The following is a 24,922-nucleotide window of genomic DNA, read 5'->3' as shown; positions in this document are numbered from 1 at the left end:
AATTCATGAATCTGGTCCACTGTCCCTACAACTGTCATGCACAATAAAGTGTTATTCACTTTAGTGAGTTGGGTTTTCTAATAAGAAATAATGCCTTAGTCTTCAAAATACTTACTGGCACATACTGATTGAAGGAGAGTGTTACATTCTGCATTATTCCACCTTACTAAATAAAAGAAATGAAGAAAGAAGTATAATTACTTGAGATTAAAAGTGATCTAAAAACATTGAAGTGATGCTCGTTTGTGTAGTGGATAATTTAAATGCCATCATCATTTAAGTTTATCATTTAAAGAAAAAATAAATCTTACAGTAGTAAGTAATCCATGAAAAATTCATCTCTAGGCAGTTCTCATAACCTAAATAATCAGGCTGTCCATCACCCCAGTTGCTGTAGTCAAATACTGAACCATCTGTCCACACCCACACGCCATACTGTAGAAATAAAAGAGAATTGCCAAATGCTTAACAATTAATGCAATTGCTTAATAATCAATATTTGAATGACATGTTCTCATGCAAACCTGTGCAGCATCTGTACCACCTATCCATGTTCGTGCGTTTGAATTAGTTGTATTCAGCACTAAATTCTGGAGAAAAGCATACTCTGAACTGCTGTGTACAGATGCAAGGTGTCCTCCCACTGCCACACATTTTTGCTAAAAGAAATCAAAAATATTTATTGAGCTGTTACTTTTTGTCCTGGCTGACAAATATTTAAAGTATTGGATAATAGATTGTTTAAGGCTGCACCTCAGAGGCATTCCAGGTATCTGCTGCTGTAAAAGTCCTAAAGCAGCGAGATCCAAACTGAGACCAACCACCCTGGCAGCCTGCATGTTTGTATATAGTGAAAACCTTTGGCTTTTTTTTACATATTAAACAAATAAACATTTGATACAGCACAGAGATTGAAATAATATAACAAAACAAATTAAAATGTATTTCTTGGGAAAAAGTTTAAATGCCTTATACCATAATAGCTGTTTTTTTTTTTTACTGAAATAACCTCAGTTAGACATTTCTAATATCTACAATTGACTGAGAGAAAGGTTGTCCCACTCCTCCATGCAGAATTCTTTCAGCTGTATAATGTTTGGGGAATTTCGTGCATGCACAGACTAGTTCATCCCACAGCATCTCATTAATATTAAGATCAGAGCACTCCAGAACTCTCAATATCTATCTTCTGAGCCACTCCTTGGTGGATTTAATGGAATGTTTACGTTGTCATGTTGCATGGTCCACATCTGTTTCAGCTTCAGTTTTTGGACCTTTCTTTAAAGCACTGTTTGATACAAAGTCATATTGGATTTTATGATTAAGAACCCTTTAAGCTCTGCTACAGCAAAATAGCCCTATACCATGACACTTCCACCTCCATACTTAACAGCTAGTATGAGTTTGTTGGTTCAAAATGTGTTTGTAATATATATGTCCTCTGTTACTGTGCCCCAACAATTCAATATTGGATTCATCTGTCCAAAGCACAATGTTTCAGATCAAGTCTGTGTGTTTTCTAGTAAACATTATTTATGCCCTGATTTTATTTTTGACAGCAAGGGTTGCCTGAACTGGCCATGTTGGCAGTTGATGTTTTTCACTTCTTAGGATAGTGGAATAGCTGATTTCTTGTTGTTATTGGTTCTTTTGAAATCCCTTTCAAACAACTCCCTGGATCTTACAGTGGTGATACCACTTACTTTAGCAATCAGAAGCAAACCAAACCAAATTTCTGAGGTTTAAATATGACAGAATCATCCAAAAGTCCTCTATAACAATGTTCTAATGATTTGCAGCTGATGCGGTGCAATGATTATTCTACAATTCTTTTTAAAGACATTTCTTCAGTTTTATTTGATTAGTTATATTACCTCCACCTCAATATTGTTAAAATGTCCTTGTTTAAATATCTTACAAAAGTCATTTTTACATGGGGTGTTTTTCACATTACTATATAGTCAGTTATATTAATTATTTAAGTGTTTTTCATGAATATGTATCACTTAAAATATACTCTAACCTGGTGACGTTGGATAAGATGTTCCGTCTATCACCAGTGAAGGAACAGTGGTCGAGGGAACGGTGGTTGAGGGAACAGTAGTTGAAGGCTCAGCAGTCGAGGTAGCAGTAATTGTGTAGAATGTATCTGCAAATGTAAAAAAAAACAAAAACAACGAAAAAAACTTTTGTGAGGACAGATCTGCCAGATCATCATTGGAACAGCCAATTTTGGTTATTATCTAATTCATTTATTTATGAAATTCTTTTAAATTCTCAAACTTAAGTATATGTAAGGGGAGACAGTCCTGAAAATAAAGGCCTGCCCTGATAATTTCTGTGATTGAAATATTCTGAAAATAGTTTGTAAGTTTGTTTATACACCTGCTTGATTAAAAGTAGTCTGCTGAAGAAAGAAAAATTCAGCCTATGGTCTAATAAAGTGGCTTGTAAGTGTTCACAAAATTTAAAAATCAGTAATGCAGATGTGCATGATTCACCTAAACCAGCACCACACTACCCTAACACTACCACCCAAATAATATCTGCTGCATTGTGGCTCTTTGACAGTGGGGGGAGTGATAAATTGTAGACCAATAAATGGACTGTCAGTAAGTGCACACCTGTAAAGTGCAGCTATGTGGTAGATGTTATAAGTGTTATAAGTATACCTAGTAAGTAAGTAAGTGTACCTACATGTGAAAATTAGGACATTATAATATCATATAAATGATTAAAAACATTTTTATTTGCATTTGTTTAGTTATGTTACCTCCATCTCTCAGTATAATGCAAATTAAGAAAACATTTCCATATGTTTCAATATGTAATTTTGAATTTTGTAAAAATATGTAATTTTGAAATTTTTAAAAACACTAAAAGACTAACTAATTAACATGTTATCCATAAGTAACTCTCTGTCTTGCAAAAGTTAAGAGAGAGAAATTGGAGAATGATGCTGTTATAAACGTCACAAAACTCTCAGACTGAAAGAAGACACTTACTAGCACAAACAGATGGAAACTGTACATTACATGGACCATCATTCCAGCCCAAAGCTAAACAGAAGAGAAAGAGATCAAGCAAGAAGCATAATTATACTGAATCTGTAAAGGGTTTGCAAATGTACAAATGTATTAGTTTGGTGATGTCATGGATAATTTCATCATAAATCAATTAAATAAAATGACAGAAATGTGCTGAAAATCATGCTGAGAGAAATAATACCTCCCCAATTCATAATTAAACAGTTTTCAATATTCTGGTGATTATCAGGCTGTCCAGAATCCCAGCTACTGTAATTGAATGCTGACCCATCTGTCCACACCCACACTCCCTCCTGCAAAAATAATGACAGAAAGCTTAACAGGTAAAGTGATGGTACTATTATTGTTATTAAAGTGTATTTACATCATGTATGATATTGCAAACAAAACAAAGCATTAAATATAGCATGTACACATTAATTATGTTATGTTTATTTTTTTAATGTGTTAAATTCACACAATAAATATGAACTCTAAAATGTGCAGAAGCTGTTTATATTAGAAATTTATTCACTCGTTTAGTCTTATAAAATTAAAACGACTATAAACTTATTGCGTGACCCTGTATATTTTGTCATACAGACCTGTGCAGAATCACTGCCACCTAACCATGTATACGTGGTTGAATTAGTTGCATTCAGCACTAAATCCTGAATAAAGATGTACTCTTTACTGCTGTGCACAGATGCAAGGTGTCCTCCCATAGTCACACAGTTTTGCTGAAAGAAAGAAAAATAGCCTGTGTATTGATGCTGTGTAATTTGATATATACAATTGCCATATTAGTTGTGTTGAGCTATTTAAATTGTTCTTGTTTGATTGGTTTACTGCAAACAGCTGAAAGTTTGTACATTTTGCTAATAAACCCAATTTAAGCTTAATCATTTTTTGATTGCAACTGTATTACACTGCACCTCGGAGTCAGTCCAGTTTGCTGCGGCTGTGAAGATCCTGAAACAGCGAGATCCAAACAGGGTCCACCCATTCTGGCACTCTGCAGCTGAAGTGATATTACATGAAATTACATACAATTCCAATGTTTATGAAATGCAAATGACTGAATCAAATGAAAGCTCCAGTGCATCCAGTAAGTATGAAGAGGAACACAATTTTTGTTGTCATGTTTTCTTAACTCCTGTGTCCTGCTGTATTAAGTGTGGCGACAGACAAATAGCAAACATAAGCCCCTGGTTCGAATTCATAAATCTCAGCTGTAATGGTGCAATGCCATGCAAACAGAAGTGATTCTCAGTGCATCGTTCCATCTGTAACGCTGCAGTGTTTTTATATGTGATCTTTCTTCAGTCCATATCTGGTTTTGTCTGGTTTTAGGCATTTGTATAATATTGACATTTTTTATTAATGCTCTCTGAAATCCGTTTGTCTGAGATTCAGCTACAATGCTTGCTTTGATGTCAAAGTGCACATCAGAAAGAGACTTGACAAGTGATTTTTTTTTACTGGAGGTGAAGGAGAAAATTTAATGTTTTAGTTTTTAATTTATTTGTGTTAAACATCGGTTAAATTCAGAAAATGAATAGGATGTGTCTGAAAATTTACATAAAATAATGATTTTCAACAACACATATATACACTATATGGACAAAAGTTTTGGGACATCTGCTCATTCATTGTTTTGTCTAGAATAAAGAGTATTAAAAAGGGTTTATCCTCCTTTTGTTGGAGTAATTAAGAGTGCATGACTCTTTTTCTCTCTCTCTTTTTCTCTCTTCACATCAGAATATACTACATGTCCTGTAAACCAATTACAAAGCACTTCCCTCACCACATCAGTGCTGCTGAGGGATGGTGCTTGGTATATAAAAGAACCAATTCCAGCAAAGTTGTCTGTGCCTAGAAATGCAGCCTACATTCAAAGTGCTTTTGATGACACAACTGATGTATTCTTTCTGGCTCTTGGTTATCCACAGTTCTCTGTGCACGTACATCATGAAGGGGCAGCTCAATGAAAATGGTGGAAAACAAAGCCTCCGAAGCAAAGTTTGTTTTAAATTTGTTAGTTTTTATAATTATAATACATTTCCATGAAGAAACGAAAAAGCAAGAGGCACAGTGTGACTGGCTTCAAGTTTTGTGCAGCTATTGCAATAGATGGGACTGTTCTGGTGATGTTACCATGTTGCCCGGTTCGACTGTTCTATTTGTGTTGCCAATAAGCTCCTAAATAGGAGTCTTCAGGACAGTCTTGCTGAGACCCCTGTAGAATAGGCCTTGGAACACAGCTTATATTTAATTAAATCTAAGAGATGGCTAAACTGGCCAGTCTAAAGTGACCTACAGTGTCCAAAGCAAGACAAGAAACTTACAAAGCAGGAACTAACAAGCAGGAATTCACAAGTGTAAGTGTTATTTCAGTAATATATTTCTAGATTCTTCAGGTAAAAGAATAGTAGTTGAGGGATCTTCAAATATGAGAAAAGCAGTTGAGGCAGCAACATGTACAGGAACTGTTAACTGATTAACAGCTGCAGGAGTATTAGATTTGAAGGCTATTTTTGCAGAGAATAGAATGAAAATAAATGTATTTACTGTTTCAATCAGTCCATGTATCATATTTGTGGGTACTTTTCCATGAAAACCATGAACTTCTGAATAAAACTGTATTTGCAGAATATTTTAAATATAAAACAAATGAAAATAATCATTATAATATAATAATATTAGTGCTCATCAATGTTTCTCAAAAGGATGTGACTGGCCATACAGACTCACTTTTGTCCAATTAGTCCAAAGAACATTCTTGCACAATTATTGTGGAATTAGAGAAAGGATAGCAAGAGGATAGTACCTGCCACTTCTTGCCAACCCACTGGTCCACCACTGCTCTTTTCTGACCGGTCCTTGGTTAAAGGTTGGGTAAGCTTTACTATGACCATGAGCAGCCTCTGCTTTTTCCTCCCACTGCTTAAGGGAAACCGGCTGCACCTGAAAATAGCCTACTGTGAAAGGCTGCTTGTAAGCTTCTTCCACCCTTTTGCTTACTGTTGTGATTTCTACATTATTTTCTAGCCCTGCACAGTAGAATAAGTCTAATCGTTGGTGCTGCATGGCAGAGGTTTGACCTCACCTCCCATTACAAGCAGAAAAACTCTGATAATAAAGAATTTAGTAAGGACTTCAGCGGATCCATAGCACTGGCACAAAACTTGAGCAGAGTAGTTTGGCAGAAAAAAAATAGTCTGGAATAGTCTGACAGGGGAGACTTTCTGTGTGAGGAAATCTCATAATCGAACAATCTAGAGATTTTCACGTGTTTTTTGAGCTTGTTCGTAAAGTTTAACAAGAGCCAACAAAAAATGCCAAATCTGAATAATTGAAAACAAAGCAAAACATTGACCTTTTTCTACAATCTTACATTAAGGAAAGATGTTTCTACAGGCCAAAGACACAATCAACATAGGCACATATGTGTCTGCAGCAATTGTTATGGGTTTAAAGACATTGTGAGAGGATTTCCCCAAAAGAAAGTACAATATAAGTGTTAAGGCAAGTGATAGCATGTGTTATTGTGAACAGTGTAAGCTGGATGGGAAAAGGTGAAAAAACCCACTTAATGTAACTTTTATAAAAAACATGCACAATGTACAGCATTTACAATACGCAATATACAATATACATAAACATTGTCCCTAGAAAGTTGAACAGGGTGTTTTTGCTTTGTTACACACAGAATGCAACTGCACATCCAGAATAAGGGACTGCAATTGTGATTAAAGTTAGTAAATTAGCCACATTTACATCCACGTTTCTTGCAGGGAGTAATTAATATTGGGCCAATATTGCAAAATGTATTTCCATTGCAAGTTTATGCAATGATTGTCTTGACAAAGCATACCCAAAAAAAATCAACTTACCACTGAGTGTAAAGGGAAGAGTGCAGAGTCCTGTTACATACATATAAAACATACAGCAAACATGTACAGTTTACATGTATTTGTCAGTGTTTTGTCCAGGCACATATAAACAAACAGCTTAAAGGAAACTTTATGGACAGCTGAGTTTCAAAGCACAATATTCAAAGTAATGGTGAAGCATAATATGGCTTAAATACAATAGATCAATGGTTACTGACCTGAAAATACCAGGAAAAAAAACATGACTGAAGCTGATCTGGAAATCTGAAAAGGAGATGTTTGATAAGTACTGGTGCTCTTATAATGTTAAATGATGATGATTCAGGTCACAAAGATTCCGGTTTTGTGCAAATTCTGTTAGCTTTTGATGAAAGCTGTAGTACACTCTAAACTTTCTCAAAGTTTTTAAAGAAACATGTATAAAGAGTTTTCCTTATATATTTCCTTAAAGATTGTCTTTACTAACAAACCCCTTTTAAATACAAAACCTTTTCATATACACAAAATGTCCAAATATTAATGAACACCCATTCTAATAAACACATTCAGCTACAATCTAAAATCTAGTAGAATGTCTTGCCTGAACAGTAGAGACAGTTAATAAAAATTCAGTTCAATAAAAAAGGATGAACTCAAGGAATTCAAAAGGAACACACTAAAAACCTAATGTACTGTTTTGCACAAAGCATTGCACTAATAACTTTACTTTACTACCTCACTGGACTCTATTTATTACACATTGCACAATTTGCACACTACCGGCAATTATTTATTATTCTCTGGTCTGTACTGTGTTGTGTTGTCTGTCCGCACTTGTTTGTTTGTGTTGCGCTTGTGTTTTGTATGCACTGTCTATGTTGCACCATGGTCCTGGAGGAACGTTGTTTCGTTTCACTGTGTACTCTGTATGTAGTTGAAATGACAATAAAACCCACTTGACTTGACTTGACTTGTATTATTACTCATTAACATGGAATTTTACATATTTTTAATGACTAAATATCAACCAGCAGCCACACAAATATTGAAAATACAGACTGACAGGAAACTTTCAAAGCACTGTCATCTATATCTTACACAGAAGAACATGATGCATTGTCCACCAAGATTAAATCCTGAGCCATTACCATTAAGCTAGTTCTTTTTTTTTTTTTTACATCAAAACCACAAATCTGTTTTTTATCCTCTAACCATAAAACCAGATTCTAAATGAAAAAGCTCTGGCAAACTCCAAATACTTAAATTTGTTGTAAATGTTGTTAGGCGCGAAGCTGTATTTGGTAATGGTCAGATTTGTGTACACTGTAAAAGTGTTTCCAAAAGTGTTATTAAGAATAGTCCCACATGTTTGTACAGAAGTCCCTGTAGTTACTGATTAATACACCCTTAGTGTGTAATAAATCTGCATTAATGGGATAAGATGCTCTTGTTTTGTATTTATTTACCTCAAATATACTTTGAAAAAACACTGTTTAATTCAAAGTATTTGAGTTGGGAAAAACTGTCCAGCTTTCTGTTCCTACATATTTTAGGTTACATGTTTGTCAGTGTATGCCACAAAATCTCCGAGCAGCATTCCAAAAACAAATATCACGGTTATCCTGTGATGGCTTGTTGAATCAGTCTGGCAACATTATTACTAACTTAACTGCTTACATATTAATGTTAACATGGCAATCAAAGATACATGTTCCTCCCTTATAGGAATGTTTATCATTAAGCTCTGGTTTTCAGTGGTTAAATTTCAGCACTAATGTGTTGTAATGGGCCCACTTCTATTTCTTTAATCATTTACCTTCACCTTCCATTACTGTATACCCATTATTTATTAACCTGTGCTTATGTTTTGTTATTTGTTTTCTTATGTTAAACTCACACCTTTTACTTGCCACTCTCTCCATCCACCTTACTAGCTTTACTAAATCACTTGGTCTCTGACCCAGATCTCTGTAAAGCTTAATTGTAACAGCATCTGTTTTTAAAAGAGCTGTATTAATAAACCTGACCCTAAACAAAAATCTCTCTTAAAAAAAACAAGCACTATGGCATGCACTGTCACTTCTCCAGCAGCCTCAGATGAGAAAACACTCTTGAAATCTGAGCTTTGTCCTTGTTGTTAAGGGATTAAAGATTTGTCTTCCTTGTTAAGGGAAGGAGTTAATTAATTGTACTAATATGTTTCATTCTGAAACTGAAAAGAAATGTGTACTTACCTGGTCTGTGTGTGTACAGTTCCTCTCAGTCTCTTGCTGCCTCAGGATAGTGTTCGTGTTCTACAAAAGGAGGAAGAAAAAAGTTAAAATACCTTTACACTGGCAAAATGCCAGCGGTTCCTGTAAACCCTGGCTATCATGTACAGATTCACATTGTTGACGGTTTTTAAATATGTTGTCATGTGAGAACTACGAGAACAACTGCCTTACTGGAGTGCCAGCTCGACCTCCCTACATCATGAAGTAAGAGCCTGTTCCAGAAGCAGCCATGAAGACCCAAGCCATGACATGACCTTCTCCATGTTTTCGATCATTAATCTTGTTCCAGGATTTTCTGGCTTTTTTTGTATCTCTTGGCAAATTCCAATCTGGCATTTCTTCCTTGGTTGACGTCTGTTTATGTGCTGACCCCTGCCTGTTTTAACTGAGTATTGGATTACTACTATTACTATCCTACACTGCATGCAATACTTCTGTGCTAGTAGAGTTGCAAATCATTTGCATACAAGCATTTAGAACTCGTTTCGGACAATGTACTCTGGTCAGACTGAGCACAAGCAGATCTCTTTGGAAATAATTACTGTTCCTGAAAAAACTGTTCCTGTGTCCCAAAGTGAAGTACAGAAGTTAGAGCATCATGATGTGTGGCTGATTCTCTGCAAATAGTACTAAAAAAATTATGTTTCATAGAGAACTTGATTTCATCAATTTCCTCAGGCATGAAATCATCTGTGGAGGGGAGTTCAAAGAAAGAACCTAAAGGTGTTGGCACAGCCTAATAATCTACTAACTTGTTTCCATCCGAAAAAGAGGGCTGACCGTGAGACCAGAAGACAGTTTGCAAAAAGCAACTGGCCAAAATTGAACCACAGGGCTGTGAAACACTAATTACTACTTACCCTAGACATCTCAAAGCTGTAAGTGCCAAAAATGGATTGGAAACAAAGGGAAAATGTTTTTATTATTTGTGGCATCTGTAAATGTTTTCTTTAAAAAATGCACAATTTACACATATTATGCACAAAGTCAAAAGTAATGGTGATTATGTGTTACCAAAAGTGGTACTCCTTTGGCACATGTTCTCGTCCAGTTCTTGGGGCCCCTCACATTGTAATAAATCCAATTCACTAAAGGATTTGACAGTTGGCTCAAGATCCTCATGGTGGTTCAATAGCTATTTATATTGCATTAATTGCATCTCACAGCAGACGAACTAACTGAACTGCTTATCTGAAGTTGAGGTGATGAAGTTGTGCATATTGTTGAAGTACCTGCTCAGTAATGTATGACTATATGTGCAGGTGTGTGTGTGTGTGTGTGTGTGTGTGCGCGTTATCACTTTTAGCTGCATTTATGTATGAAAGGTGCAAACAAATATTCAGCTATCAGTCTTATCGAGTGCTGACAGAAGCATTGTAAAACTACTCGTTGTAAAGCTATTCGTGCTTTGACGATTCATGGTCAGGTCACCCTTGCGATGTTGTGGCCAGGAAGGCTTCAAGTAGGCCTATGTTGTGCAACAATAGCAATGTGCATATGTGAGGTAGGAGGAACTTAACTACCTTTTAAAACATGTAAATATATTAATACATTAACATATACTCATTTACCAATGTAGTTGTTACATAGTAGTCTTTTTTCAGATTTTCTACAGAAAATACACTTCTGCACATTCTAAGCATAATTACTGTTTATTTAAGCAATAATTTAGGTAATACACAGCAATACATCACTTACTCCAGTCAACTCAGCCTTGGCCATCTCTGTATTGTTCGTTACATGACTTACAGGTTTGAAACACAAGTTGTATTTTACAATTCACAGATCGTTGCTTGTAAATGTTCTACTTATTATACATAACACATAATACATTATACATTTTTCCTAATTTGATTTCCTAAATTTGAGGTCTATTATATTTTATATATGTTCTTGACAGAAAATGTCATTGCAATACATTTTTCAGAAAGAACAGAGCTTTTTAGACACATCCATCATTTAGACCTACACATTGTTTAATGTTCCCATAACCTCCACCTTCTAGGGTGACTTCTTGCTAATGGATCTCAAATGAAGTGTCAAGTTGTTTGGCAGTCCTCGGTCTATCAGCATCCCTTTGAGCTGTAGGGACACATGAACATAGCTTAGTACATTTAGTACAACCAGTATAATACACACTCTGTAGAAACTATATTAGGTACACCTTCTGTACACCTTTATAAACTGTTGTACATGTCAGATATAATTTTTGGTGTGAACATATATTTATTATTCATCACTGCTTTAAAATAAAACTATATTTAATCTTCAGAGGGAGTGAAGAGCACACTAGTGACACAATTTACCTGTTGGAGGAATAGCTGTGAACTGTTGGATGCCATCAAGTCTCTGACTGAAAGAACTTTTAGGCGCATGACCAGCACGTTGCCTGTGGAAAACCATCGAAAATACATATGCAGCATTATAAATGTCTTTGGCATAAGACCACTCAGCAGAAAATCAGTGTAAACAATAAAAAACATGTTTGATTCCAGTTTTATTAATGAATTTTACTTGATTAACTAATGGGGTTTCCTTGAAATCCCATTATCTAGAAAATAAAATACTTAAAACATTTTCTGACCTGGTGACGTTGGACCAGAAGTTCCATTTATCACAGGTGAGGGAACAGTAGTCGAGAGAACAGTAGTCGAGTAGAATGTTTCTGCAGAAAAATGTATTGTTACCTCATTTCAATGGAGATATTATTGGACCATTTATTATTATTATTATTATTATTATTATTATTATTTAGATATTTCTTAAATTTCCTAAATTCTCTTAAATTAATACATATTCATTATGAGTGAGCAGACGGTTGTGGTATATTTCCATTAGTATTAATGACAGAAAAAAATATTATATATAATACTGGTAGATCTTGTACCAAAGTGCACACCTCAGTGTACCTGCTTGGTTAAAAAAAAATCCAAATATCTAAAATATTGAATAAACTGGCCAGTACAGATTGTAATGGTGCTATTAGCTTGTTCAGACTAACACAACCAGTGATATTAGTATGCTGTTTGTGAAGCAACCTCTGTGGGTTTCTTAATACTAGAAGCACAGTGATAGTGTCATCTACCTAGAAGCACTGAGCTTCAATCATCTGAGCCCTCTGACTACCTATTAGAACCGCTGTGTCGGGTTTATCTTCTTATAGCCCGGTTTAGTTCAGACAAAGTTAACTAAAGGCTCCATCCCACTCTTGTGTTTTTGTCATGGTCTTAAATTTGGAATTTTATAGAATATAGAATTACAGTGGTATTGGTACTGCCCACCAAATGTTTGGTATTATGACATCCCTAGCCAGCAGTCAGTGTAACTTAAAGTAGTTAAAATCACATCATTAGAAGGAGTGTTCACAAACATTGGGACTGTAGTGTAAATAATGTAAATCAATTTGTACACAGCCAATCAACAAATGGTCTAAAATGAGTACACTGCCTTCAAATCAATCCAGTCTGACTGTAATTGTGAGGGACAGTAAACAGTTAATATTGAAGTTTGAGAGTGTTAAGAGTACATGACTTTTTTATTTACTAATTTTAATTACTGTTTAGAACATTTTGCAATGCAGTTCAGGTGGCAAACGTCAAGGTGGTTGAAGGTACCAGAAATAATTTGTAGATTTTGTACTTTTGTATTTGTATTCTTCGCTAAATGTTTCCTTCTCTAAGAGTCCCTTCACCATTTCATTATGACCAAACTGTATTTAATCAAATTGATCAAATTTGAGATTGGGATATTTCCCACAAAGCAAGACAAGAAACTTACAAAGTCGAAATTCACAGACCTGTATGATTTTAGCCCTGAAACCTACACAAAAGACTAAAAAGATTATTTAAAATAGGATTCCACCTGATGGAGTTGAAACAGAGGTTGATTCTATCACAGGTGAAAGAGTAGTAGTTGAGGAAGCAACAGGTACAGGAACTGTTAACTGATTAGCAGTTGCAGGAGAATCAGATTTGAGGGCTATTTCCGCAGAGAATAGAATGAAAAACAAACTCATTTACTGTAAATAAATACTGTTGGGTTTAATAAAGATCATTAAAATATTAGGCAAAAATAATGACAATTTCAATATCAGTCCATTCATCATATTTGTGGGTACATTTTCATAAAAAAGAAAAAACACAACTTTCTCTGAATAAAACTATATTTGCAGAATATTTTAAATATAAAACTAATGAAAATAGCCTGAACTAAAATGATGGGAGGCTTGACTTTAACTGTGTGTTTTACATCATTATCCAGTTGGAGGAACCATGACCTGTGACTGGTACAGGGCTCTCTGAAACTGGGCTGTATGTTTCACTCCAGAGTGCCTTGATAGTATTGAGATTTTATTGTGCACCACTTTTTGTCCCATCGGTCCAAAAATCCACTTCCACAGGTATTGTGGTTTCTCGATATACATTTCCTTACTATTTGCACTATTCAGTCGCTTGGCTAAATTTAAACTTCCTAATATTTGCAACTGTAGGTGCATAATACATCAAGCGGATTGGAGATGGTCTTATTGCCTTTCCCTTAAACATGCGTCTATCATTCTTTTTCTAAACTGCACAGATAACTCTCTTTTTTGCTTTCTCTGGTCCATGATCAATGTAAGCACATAATGATACCGAAGTTAAAGTTGTAAGGGTACCAGCACATTTCTCCACATGTGTGTATATAGCCAATTGTGGTCCTAAGTTTATTATCTATGTTTTTATTTATGTCCAATGAAAAACATATCTTAAAATATGTGATTATACAGGAGAAGATAAAATTATTATTCTTAACTTTGAATGGAAGTTAATGTAAAATAAGAGTGTTTTACAAGCAATTTAGAGCTTTTTTATTGGTCCATTCATCCATAATTATGTACATATCATGAACTTGAATGTCATGTCAATATTGGGCTTTCATTTCTTTTTGTGTGTGTAACACATGAGTTAATGTGTTAACACAGTTAGTAACACAGTTAGTTCTGGCCACGTGAGCTGAACCCTTAATAGTTTTCTATTTCGCCATAACAGCACCTTTTTTTCCCAAAACATTGTATCACTCTGCTGAACGCTGTTAAACCAAAAAGTAACATAAATGCTCTAAACTAAAAAAAAAAACAAGAATTACCTAAAATAATTACTAAAGGGATTTAGACAGTATGAGTTTGTTTCTGTGACGTAGCAACAGAGTTTCTTGAATGATTGGTTTAGTAGAGACTTTTCTTAAATTGACTGTTTTATAGTGTGTTTAATATCTTATAATCCAGTCTGACAGCTCCTTTAATACACTGCACCTAAATCACTTTGTGTATGACTCTGGACTGATATCTATAGTGTGTGTATTAGCATTAGCTTTAGCTTCCACTTGGTTCTGAATGTGCTCTTCAGTGCTGGTTTGATACCAAAGAAAGGCGTGTGTAGTTCTCCCACTGGTAAAACACAGTTGGATTCCACAATGGATTTATAGTTTTAGATAGTATGTTCTACTGTAAAGTAGCTCCTCACTGCGATTTGATCCTCACTCGGTAATATTCGGTACCTGATCCATTAAAATCCACTGGATCAGATCAGGACATTCCTACTTAAGCATATTTAATAAGTAGAGGTAAAGGAAATATAGAAATTCTATGTTTATATATTCTCACCTGTTACATTTGGAACAGCAGTTGTGTCTGTTATGTTGATTTCAGATGTTGTTTCTGCAGAGACAAGAAAAAGGTACAACAAAGGGAATTAGCTCCCAAGGCTGTTTACTATTGCTCAATAAAAAAGTTGGACAGCCCCTTTTTTAAAATGTTGTGAGTCTGTTTTTCTTTAGTCTGTAGAACATTTTTAATAATATTTTTCATTGTGTGGACTTTGTATTTTTCCCCAGTCCCTTTTGCTTGTTGTTGAGATTTCTAGATTGTTTTCTAGCCCTGCAGAGTATGTCTGGTCTTTGGTGCTGAATGGCTGAGATTTGATCTCCCCTCCTGCTTCAAACAGTATAACTCTGAAGCAAGAACTTCTGTCAATCTATAGCACAGGTACACACCCTGAGCAGACTGTGTAGCCTAGCAAGAAAAACAGGAAAAGTCTGACAGGGGACACTTTCTGTTCAAGGCAATCTCATAGTCGATCTCTCTAATGAGCTGGGTTTACATGGGAGGAGAGGAATGCAGAATGTGCTTTAGATAGGCCTGCAGCGAGTGTTATGGATATGAAAGATAATACAAGAAGAACAAAATTAAGTACAATACAAGAGGAGAGGGGTGTTCTGGTCATTAGTAAATGCAATAGAAGTATGTGTTACTGTGAACAGTGTAATCTGGATGGGAAATTTATGAAAGTGTGACTTTTATGAAAGTGTGACTTTTATGAAAACATACATAAAATACAGTAATGATAAAATATTACAATATTCCATTTAAAAATGTTCTGCATTTTTGGAAACCCTAAATTAAAATCAGTGTTTAGTTTGCTTAGACCCACAGGCAGGACTGAAATCTCTGCATCTCTGCAAACCATTGTTCCTAGAGAGCTAAACAGGGTGTTTCTGCCTTGTTACACACAGTAAGCGAACACACATCCAGAAAAAGGGAAACTGCAAATGTTACATTATTTTACTATATTTAAATATTGTAGTAACATTAGCCACACTTTCCAGATTTCCTGCTAGGAGGGTAATTAGTTTTAAAAATAAAATCACATTGTGGTATGCTGTAAAAAATGTTTCTTTTTGAAGGTTATGTAATGACTGTCTAGACAAAAAAAGCATGTTACCACTGAGTGTGAAGGGAATGGTGCAGAGCCCTGTAAGAAAAAAATATATAAACATACATATAATACATATATATTCAACTCGTTCAGTAGATATATTACACAAACAATACAAGTCAGATGTTACTGACCTAACCATACCAGGAAGACATACATGACTGAAGCTGATCTGGAAAGCAGAACAGTAGATATATTAGTACTGGTACAATGATGTCTACATCTAAGTCACAAAGATTTCTGGTGGCTGATCTGCAACTAATAATTTAACTTTCACTGTACTAGTCACAGCTGTTGTACAAATTTCTTAAACTTGTTGCAGTCAGGAATCCCCCCCCCCCTGTGTAAAAAAGAACCCTTAATACTTTAGTGACTTCACATTGGCAAAAAACATATAGAACACGGGGCAACCCCATAGCAACAATCTGGGATACTATAGGACCTGCTAAGAAACCCATATCAAGATTTATTTAGGCACAGAAATTGCAGACCCCCTGGCTATACACCAACGGGGTCCCTGGATCTCACTTGTAAGCAAAATGGTTCTACGTATATATAGTACTGAATAATCAGTAGTGCTATCTATGTATAAAGGACTGTATGAATGGGGGTGGAGGAGGGGTTTTATATTTGAAATGCAGGCAACGAACCATTGAACCATTCGAGTAGTCCTTTCAGCTGTCATGTTTCCGAATAGAGCTATTTTCTTTACTAACAATTTTTTTGTAGAACCCCCATTTTAAAGGGCATAGCCAGTGTGGAGGCGCTGTTGTCTGAGTATTTAATGCCTAGTTTTCTAGTCTAATCACCCAAGAAACACACTAATAAGTTATTATACTGTTTCGTATTATCATTCATTAAAATTGAATTTTGTATGTTTGTTATGGTTAAGTATCAACCAGCATGGTTTCATCCCACAGGTGGGGAACTTAAGTCCAGTGTATAAGTCCAGTATAGTTTTGTAATTTTTCTACTCAACCTGCAATACTTTGTGAATGAAATCAGGAGTCCTTGAGGAGGAAAAGCACAAAATGAGTTTCCCAACCCCTGGTCTAACCAGCAGTGATCAACAGTGCTGCTGGTTTCAGTCATGCAGAGTTTCTTCAATTCTAGATTAACAGATTGTCAGGAAATATTTTCACATCACTGTCATCTCTTATCTTACACTGACAAGAACATGCTGTACTGTCCAACAAGAAGTTTTAAGCTATACATTTCAAAGCCCCTTGTCTATTCATTTTCATGATCTTCTTCTAACTGTTAGCTGTTGTTTTGATGAATTTACCAAGAACTGTCAGAGAAAATTATGTTTTTCTATTTTGTGGAGATGTTTTTTCTGTAGTTTTCCTCAGTTGGATTTAAATTGGGTGGGTCAGAGTTAGTGATTCCACTTACAAATCCCACTAGTTCATCTAACCTGCTTCCCCAGGCGCAAAAAAATCAGTGTAAGTTTGCTGGTCATACCAGCCAGATTCTTACTTTTTTAAGCATCATGGGAAACTCAGTGTGCTGGTTTAGCTCTGTGCACAATGTACACTCCTGTGATGCCTTGTTATTCCCTAAAACAGTGTGGAAGTGTTCTGTTTTGTCGGCAGCTTTTCTGCTAATCTAACCATTTTGTCACATCAGCTCAGTATAACATTTAACTTTCTTGTCACATAACCTCAGTATAAACGTATAACCCCAGTAAACACATGAATCAGAGTCAAGAAAAACATACAAATATTAAAACATACAAAAACACCCATAATAAAAAACAATACCACCAGATTCATGATCTGATCTAGTCAGCACAATTAGTTAGCTTTTTAGATATACTTTTTTGTACTACACTGGCACCACTCCTGACAGGGGGTGGGGACATTACTGCCAATTATTCTGTGACGTGATACATTAAACTACAAAGAAACTACATTGATACACAAATATACATTGAATATATAGTTGGTAAATATAGCTGGTTAAAACCAGTAGACAGTATACATTTGAAGTTCGACAACAGCATAGATTTTCTTCTGGTAAGACTTCCTAATAGTGTTGTTTTTTAGGCTTGGTGGCTACATGTTCTACAACCATCTACATGGATCTACACAAATCTCAAAAAACAACCAAAAAGTCGTCTGTAAAAAAAAAAAAAAAAAAAAAAAAAAGAATTTATTTGCAAATAATGGTGGAAAATAAGTATTTGGTCACCTACAAACAAGCAAGATTTCTGGCTGTCACAGACCTGTAACTTTTTCTTTAAGAGGCTTCTCTGTCCTCCACTCATTACCTGTATTAATGGCACCTGTTTGAACTCGTTAACAGTATAAAAGACACCTGCCCACAACCTCAAACAGTCACACTCCAAACTCCACTATGGTGAAGACCAAAGAGCTGTCGAAGGACACCAGAAACAAAATTGTAGACCTGCACCAGGCTGGGAAGACTGAATCTGCAATAGGCAAGCAGCTTGGTGTGATGAAATCTACTGTGGGAGCAAATGGGAGACCTACAAGACCACTGCTGATCTCCCTCGATCAGGGGCTCCACGCAAGATCTCAGCCCGTGGGGTCAAAATGATCACAAGAACGGTGAGCAAAAATCCCTGAACCACACGGGGGGACCTAGTGAATGACCTGCAGAAAGCTGGGACTAACGTTACAAAGGCTACCGTCAGTAACACACTACGCCGCCAGGGACTCAGATCTTGCAGTGCCAGATGTGTTCCCCTGCTTAAGCTAGCACATATCTAGCACAATCTAATAACTCTGGCAGGCACTGTCACATCTCTTGCAGCCTTGAATGAAACAAGATTCATTACCATATTCCTGAAACATATTTGTATAATTTACATCAAAACTATATACCAAATCAAAATACTAAAATCTTCACCCCCATGACTAATATAATATAATCAGTCTCACAAAAGGAAAGCATTCCTGAAATCTGAGTTTTTGTTCCCTATTTTGTGAATTAATTCATTATTTTTCACAACATGTTTAACAGAATGACAAAAATATTTCTCTCTGATTTAATACAGAGAGTTGTACTTGCCTGGTCTGTGTATGTACAGGTGTACAGTCAGTCTGTTGGTCTGTTCAGCATTCCCTCAGTATTTCGTTCTACAGAGGAGGAAGAACATCTTAAAAATACACCAGCTAGACTCAGACATTCCAGTAAACACAGAGTGTGATACACATACACATAGCTGTCGATTTTTAAAGGTGTTGTGATGTGAGAACTGAAGTAACTACAAAAATATCCATAGGGGAACATTGCACAATCTCTGGATTCTGATCTGATAAAAAAGTAGTCTGGTATCTTCTCAAAGGCCAAAATAATCTGAAACTTTTTCAGTTGAGTGTCATGACTGCATTCACAATTGCAAACTACTCCAATGTTCTTAGAGATAAATATATAACTCTATGTCTAGAGGAGATTTGTATAATAAAACAACTGTAAACCATCTTGATATTTTCCTTTGGAACTATTTGGAAAAGGGTAGGTGCAAGCTTTTAAGACTGTTCCTCAAAACAGGTTACACCATAAATAACAAATGTAATTCCAACGTTATTACTCCTATTTTTTTAGCATATAGTACACTTAAAATAAAAGCAGATGATAAGTATGATATATATATATATATATATATATATATATATATATACACACTGTCTTATTACATATTCAATTAGTTTAGTTTATGCTAAATAACAAATAAATGCACAATGCATTTTAAACTACAATATGCCTATAATTAACCTTTATATTCCATGTTATATATTTTAGTAATTTAAAAGTCACATAACCTAGAACAATATACACAGACAGATTAAAACTGTAACATTAACATTAACACATTTGATACACAAAATAGAATATATTTAGAATATGGGGTGCATTCAACAGTATACAATCTTCCTATCTTTCCCATTTGCCAAGGATTACTTGGATATCCTGTGCTTTTAAAAATTTATGATAAATAAGTCACTCGTGACATGTAGAATTATTGTGTTTTGTGGAGTAGTCACTGGATTATTTAGAATGAGGAAGAAAAACAGCTTAAAATACATTAATAGAACAATCCTCATCACTCAAGATAAGCAATTACAACACAATCCTTCTGTAAGAGGCAGAGTGGAAACATAACTACCATTTATACAAATCATTGTGTTGTGTCTCCATTTTTGTTGACTGTCCTTACTGTTATGTACACATTACATGATGAATAACCCAACAGAAATGGTTTAATTGGGATAAACATTTTTAACATTAGCCTCCATAGAAGGATTTTTTTTCTTGTGAAGTTGCCATTTTGAAGTTTTAGTGTGACAATTTTTTAGCATTAACCAAAAACAAATTACAAGTTACAAGTTACAAATTCTCCTCTTATAAATAATTTTTCACAATAATGCAAATCCAGCAACATATAACTAATTTGCTATTTTTTGTACTATAATCTAGTAGTCTATACCAACAAAATAATGAATACAGCAGATTTACTTCCCTTTGAAATAAAGCACAGGATCCACAGAAAAAAGCATTTGAATCTATCCAAGACTCTTTACCAAAAATATATTGGGCCATTATCCTATCTTTAAACTTCATTTGAGTCATAACATGCTCATCTCTACTACTATGACACGATAACATCCTCCATGGCCAGCAGTTCATAGGCTCCCAGATTCATCAAATTTAATCACCTTAGACAGCCTTATGGAATACCGAAGAGCACTTACTGAGGCCCGTTCAACCGATGTTTCCACTCTTATCAAATGCCACAAGAATAATCCTAGATCAGACAACTACTACTATCTTCAGCTGACACAAATTTCAAACTGCACACCTTGCCACTGTAGACCACACTATAGTGTTTTCACATACGAAAGTAAAATATGGCATCTCACAAGGTTCTGTTCTAGGACCTCTACTATTTGTTATATATCATACCACTGTGCACTGTGTTATCTGCAGACATGGCATCAGTTTCCATTGTTATGCAGGTGACACAACAATATATATTGGCCAAACCTAATGATACATTTTAACTTAAAACATTTTTACAAAAAAGTGTTGTATGAAAGATGTAAAGGCTGGATGTCAAATAACTTTTGCTTGGCCAAATAACTGCCTGGCCCAAAAGTGGTCTCAAAAGTCAACTTACTTGTTTAGTCAAGCATTTGTTAAATAGTGTTACACAAAAGGTGCAGATCTGGTGATTCATGAACATAGAGTTGTTGGTGCTGTTGTCCCACTGCTCTTAAGTGTTCAGTCAGGTTTGTTGACAGTAGGGCAAAGAGGCACTGATGTCTCAAGGAACCATCATGTCCATGTTTTTAGCTAGACTGTCAAAGCGAAGCCTGCCAGAGTCACTGTCTGCACGCTATTTTATTTTACATATTACGTCCAGTCATCTCAAACAGAATCTAACTATGCTGATTTCTCTCAAGGGATTTTTTTTCATGTTCCTGTCACCATTAGCTTGCTCAGCAATCAGTTCCCTGTAAAGCTGCATTGTGACAATGTCCATTGTTAACATTGCTATAGTGTCAAATAAACTATGAACTATGGTTGCAGTAACCATGATACAGAGATAATATCAATCATGGCAACTGGAGACCACAATTGAAATTCAATAGTATAAGACACAGTTCCACTGAAGAGAGGTGCAGTAAATATGGCACAAAAAAAGTCAAAAATTCCCGGCTGTAGTAGCTGTAGTCTTCAAATGTTCCTTCCACCTTCAAGAAAACCCCAGAAAGGGTGTTTTCCTAGTCTTCAAACCAGAAAATCTAGCTCTGCAGTCTACTGTCTACTATAGGTGAGACAAGGTTTTCAGATGCGATAAATGGCGCCTTGTTTCCCCTGAGACTGGAAGCGTTGCCTCAGGTTCCCTCAGCACAGTTCTTAGTGACTGAACCTATTTCCATTTCTTCACTGTCAGTTTTTGTAGATATTATAGATAGGCTCCTAATGAACAAGCCGAGATGGAGGTGAAATAAGCCCACCTTCTTCTGTTGCATGAATAAATTATACTGTTCTTCATTAAGTAGATTTTAAAAATAGAAAACCACCAGAATCATCTCCCACCAGATCTCTAAAAACGTATTGTTTTAGGTTTCTTATTATATGGATTTTTTTTACTGTGGCATATTTGTAATTTGTAGTTATATACATATTACTTTATGTTGTTAAATAAATAAATTAAAAATAAATAAAAATTCAAAATGAACAACCCGAGTGTGAAAACAAGAAAATGTCCCATGTGAAGATGGGAATGTATGAGGAAGCGCACAATATATATATATATATATATATATATATATTGTTACTAATATTTAAATAGACTTTCATATTCGCTTTATTAGTTTCGGTATATTAGAAGAAAGTCAGTAAAGATGTCCTACACTACCTGGATGTTTCCGCTTTTTGCAGTAGCAGTTTCTCCCACATGTATAATTCCTTAATATCAGGCAGGACAGTGAGGAAGAGTATGAACAGCTCGGTTCACCTCCGGTCGTGTTCTCTGAGTCTGCTCCTCATAGTTCACACTCACTGGACAGTTCCCTGCGCAAGACGGCGCAGTTTAGCGTCCGTCTGCTGCTCTATGACTTTCTACACGAGGTTTCTGCACAGTCCGCACGAGATCATTATTAATAACGTCAATAACATCATTTAGACTTTATCCTCATAAAGCACCGAGGTGTAAAAGAAGACACCATGAACATCATAAACAACTTTAAAGAGTGACCTATTCCTGCAATTATCCTTAACAAAATAAAACAATAATACATAAATAGACATTTTGACTCATTCTTGAAAATAAGAAGACTCATTTATATTGTTTAATAATCTTAACTATTATTTGTAATAGGGAGGACCTTATATGTGATCGCTTGGAATTAAAGCTTTTTTTTTTTTTTTTTTTTTTTTAAATATGCTTATTAATTTTCACATCTTTCTTGAACAACACATGCCAGAAGACGTGCCCCTGGTCTCTGTTCTTATTTTGTCTTTTTTTCACGTTTTCTGAACCTGTACTGGCCCAACCTGTACAAGTTTCACCTTCCATCTATATTTTAGTTTACTTCCCCCGCTGAACAAATGTTGAATCGAATTTGACATGCCGAAGTCTCTCCACAAGGGGGTGCTCTTCAGTTGTTCCTTTATTACCTGTGATCCAGACAGAGTGCTTTGCATGAGAGGCAGCACGCGCCCTTGTTTCTTCATCACCATATTAAATATTTTTATTTATATTTATGTTTTATTGATGTATTTATTTGAAGCTCACAACAGCCTCTTTTCTGCATTCTCACTGCATTTATTCTACACATCAGTTAACGGCTTGAAGGAGAAGTGTTTTACTTTTTCATTTCCATTTTTAACGCTTTAATTCAAGGTTTCTGTGAGTTTTACTTCTTTATTCCTCTGTGGTAATTTCATAAGCTCATTTTGGGGGTGTTGATTTTGTATATTAATAACCACTGCTCTTACTGGCTGTCCCAGCAGAGGGGGCGTGATGGGGGTGTGCTGCTCAGACAGCAATGTTTATGTATCATGAGCATGAGCCAGTCAAGCATGTCATTACACAGCAACTAGACAGCATTGAGCTAATGCTAAGTGAATGTTAGCATTTTATTCCAGCTCTCCAGATTCACTGCAGACAGTTGAAGGGTGTATCTCACTGGCTGTCCTACATGCTCCAGAGAGCCCACTCACAGTAGCATGCATTTAAACTACCCATTAGGTGCACATGGGGGTCAGTTCATAGTACAGGCCATTTCCGAAAGGTTCTTATTTGCTAATTTCTCTAATTTGATCTAATTTTCAAATGCAAAGCACCTCATAGACCTAAATTTTTACTCACATTTAGCAGGCAGTAAAAAATCTCCTCAAGGCAGCAAGGCAGTCCTCTAAAAGACACTTCTGGCTTATTTTTCTATTCAAGTTCTGACATTTTGCTCAGTTATTAACTTATCTTGCATTGTGAGCAAGCTGTTGATAGAATTTCATAGTAGATATTTGATGAATCTTCGTATGACAGAACAGAAATATTGCCAGGCAGCTACTTCAGCAACATGTGCAACTTAGGTATGATAGTAGTCTTAGTTTGAATTAAATTAGTAGAAAACAAACAACTAAAAGTGCTAAGGTTCTTTTTATAAGCATCCACTGTGACAAATATGCAGCATATCCTAGCTGGTTAGTGCTGGGTTGCTGTTATATAGACTCAGCAGAAATGCATTTAATCTCAAATCTCTTTAAACTATGGACTGCCGGCGGGCTGAAAGTGTTGATACAAGTGTTATTATTCTCTTATCAAAGAATAGCCCCATCCAGTCCCTGTAGTTACTGAATAATACGCCTTGTTAGTCTGTGAATCTTTTTGCGTTAGGGGGTTAACAGAAAGAGGTTATGAGCTGCCAAGCAAGTGTAGCCTGGTTTTATGTGGGTCTGTAATATTACAGATGTAATTCTTCTGCTGTGCATTTTACTTATTGTTATTTATTTTAAAAGTGTATTTCTGTCATTATACAGCATTTCATATCAGACCTGTTTTGACAACAAAGGCTGAACTAAGATGAGAGTCTTCTTATAACCAACAGGAGAGGGTGCTGCTGCACCTGAAGTGTTTCATTGATCTTAGTGGGTGAGTAATTACAAACTAAAGAATACTCCTGAAGAGGGCGCTGCTGATCCACTAGCAAGTCTAGTTTAGTTTTTTATGCTTTATAGTGATTTATAGTGATATTCTTATACAATCAACATGAGTGGGTGTAGATGTTAGTCTAATAGGTTTAGCCATTTTTTAAGACGGCAGTGTCTTTCCTCTTCCTTTCTTTAGTAGATGCCATCAGAGCAGGAGGCAGCAATATTTCACACTTGCCCAGTCAGTCATGTGTTATGACCCATAAGTGTGCCACCCAACACTTTGTTAGTCAGACTAAACATCTGTTAGCAGAACTACCATCCATTTAGTAGAAAGCTGTTTCATCATGTTTTACTGTATCATT

General features: G+C 35.6%; 1 protein-coding gene across 1 annotated transcript in view; it reads right to left on the bottom strand.

Moving 5' to 3' along the window:
* LOC140562729 (macrophage mannose receptor 1-like) overlaps positions 1–24,922 on the bottom strand; it is a 55,283-nt gene that overhangs the window by 5,184 nt on the left and 25,177 nt on the right. Inside the window, exons 2-8 of the mRNA XM_072688590.1 lie at positions 3,962–4,047; positions 3,632–3,766; positions 3,229–3,340; positions 2,058–2,149; positions 754–864; positions 525–659; positions 312–435 (exon numbers count right to left, since the gene is read on the bottom strand). Of these exons, the coding sequence (XP_072544691.1) occupies positions 312–435; positions 525–659; positions 754–864; positions 2,058–2,149; positions 3,229–3,340; positions 3,632–3,766; positions 3,962–4,047 (795 nt within the window). The remainder of the gene's footprint in view (positions 1–311; positions 436–524; positions 660–753; positions 865–2,057; positions 2,150–3,228; positions 3,341–3,631; positions 3,767–3,961; positions 4,048–24,922) is intronic.

Source organism: Salminus brasiliensis, chromosome 9 (assembly GCF_030463535.1).
Source record: "Salminus brasiliensis chromosome 9, fSalBra1.hap2, whole genome shotgun sequence".
In the NCBI taxonomy this organism is placed as follows: domain Eukaryota; kingdom Metazoa; phylum Chordata; class Actinopteri; order Characiformes; family Bryconidae; genus Salminus; species Salminus brasiliensis.
Note: the sequence above shows the minus strand (reverse complement) of the source record. Positions and strands in the feature narration are given on the sequence as shown.